Genomic DNA, 427 nt, shown 5'->3' on the forward strand with positions numbered 1-427 from the left:
CGTGGCTGTGGTTCGCCACCGTCAAGTCGCTGATCGGCAAGGGCGTCATGCTGGCCGTCAGCCAGGGCCGCGTGCAGACCAACGTGCTCAACATCGCCAACGAGGACTGCATCAAGGTGGCGGCCGTGCTCAACAACGCCTTCTACCTGGAGAACCTGCACTTCACCATCGAGGGCAAGGACACGCACTACTTCATCAAGACCAGCACGCCGGAGAGCGACCTGGGCACGCTGCGGCTGACCAGCGGCCGCAAGGCCCTGGAGAACGGCATCAACGTGACCGTGTCGCAGTCCACCACCGTGGTCAACGGCAGGACGCGCAGGTTCGCCGACGTGGAGATGCAGTTCGGCGCGCTGGCGCTGCACGTGCGCTACGGCATGACCTTGGACGAGGAGAAGGCGCGCATCCTGGAGCAGGCGCGGCAGGG

At 65.6% G+C, this 427-nt stretch overlaps 1 protein-coding gene across 1 annotated transcript in view; it reads left to right on the forward strand.

Moving 5' to 3' along the window:
* Positions 1–427, forward strand: part of TENM3 (teneurin transmembrane protein 3) — a 420,001-nt gene that overhangs the window by 419,410 nt on the left and 164 nt on the right. The window contains exon 30 of the mRNA XM_015569744.1: positions 1–421. This exon is cut by the window's left edge and continues 112 nt beyond it. Coding sequence (XP_015425230.1) covers positions 1–421 — 421 coding nt within the window. The remainder of the gene's footprint in view (positions 422–427) is intronic.

This window comes from Myotis davidii, unplaced genomic scaffold (genome assembly GCF_000327345.1).
Source record: "Myotis davidii unplaced genomic scaffold, ASM32734v1 scaffold184, whole genome shotgun sequence".
Lineage (NCBI taxonomy): Eukaryota > Metazoa > Chordata > Mammalia > Chiroptera > Vespertilionidae > Myotis > Myotis davidii.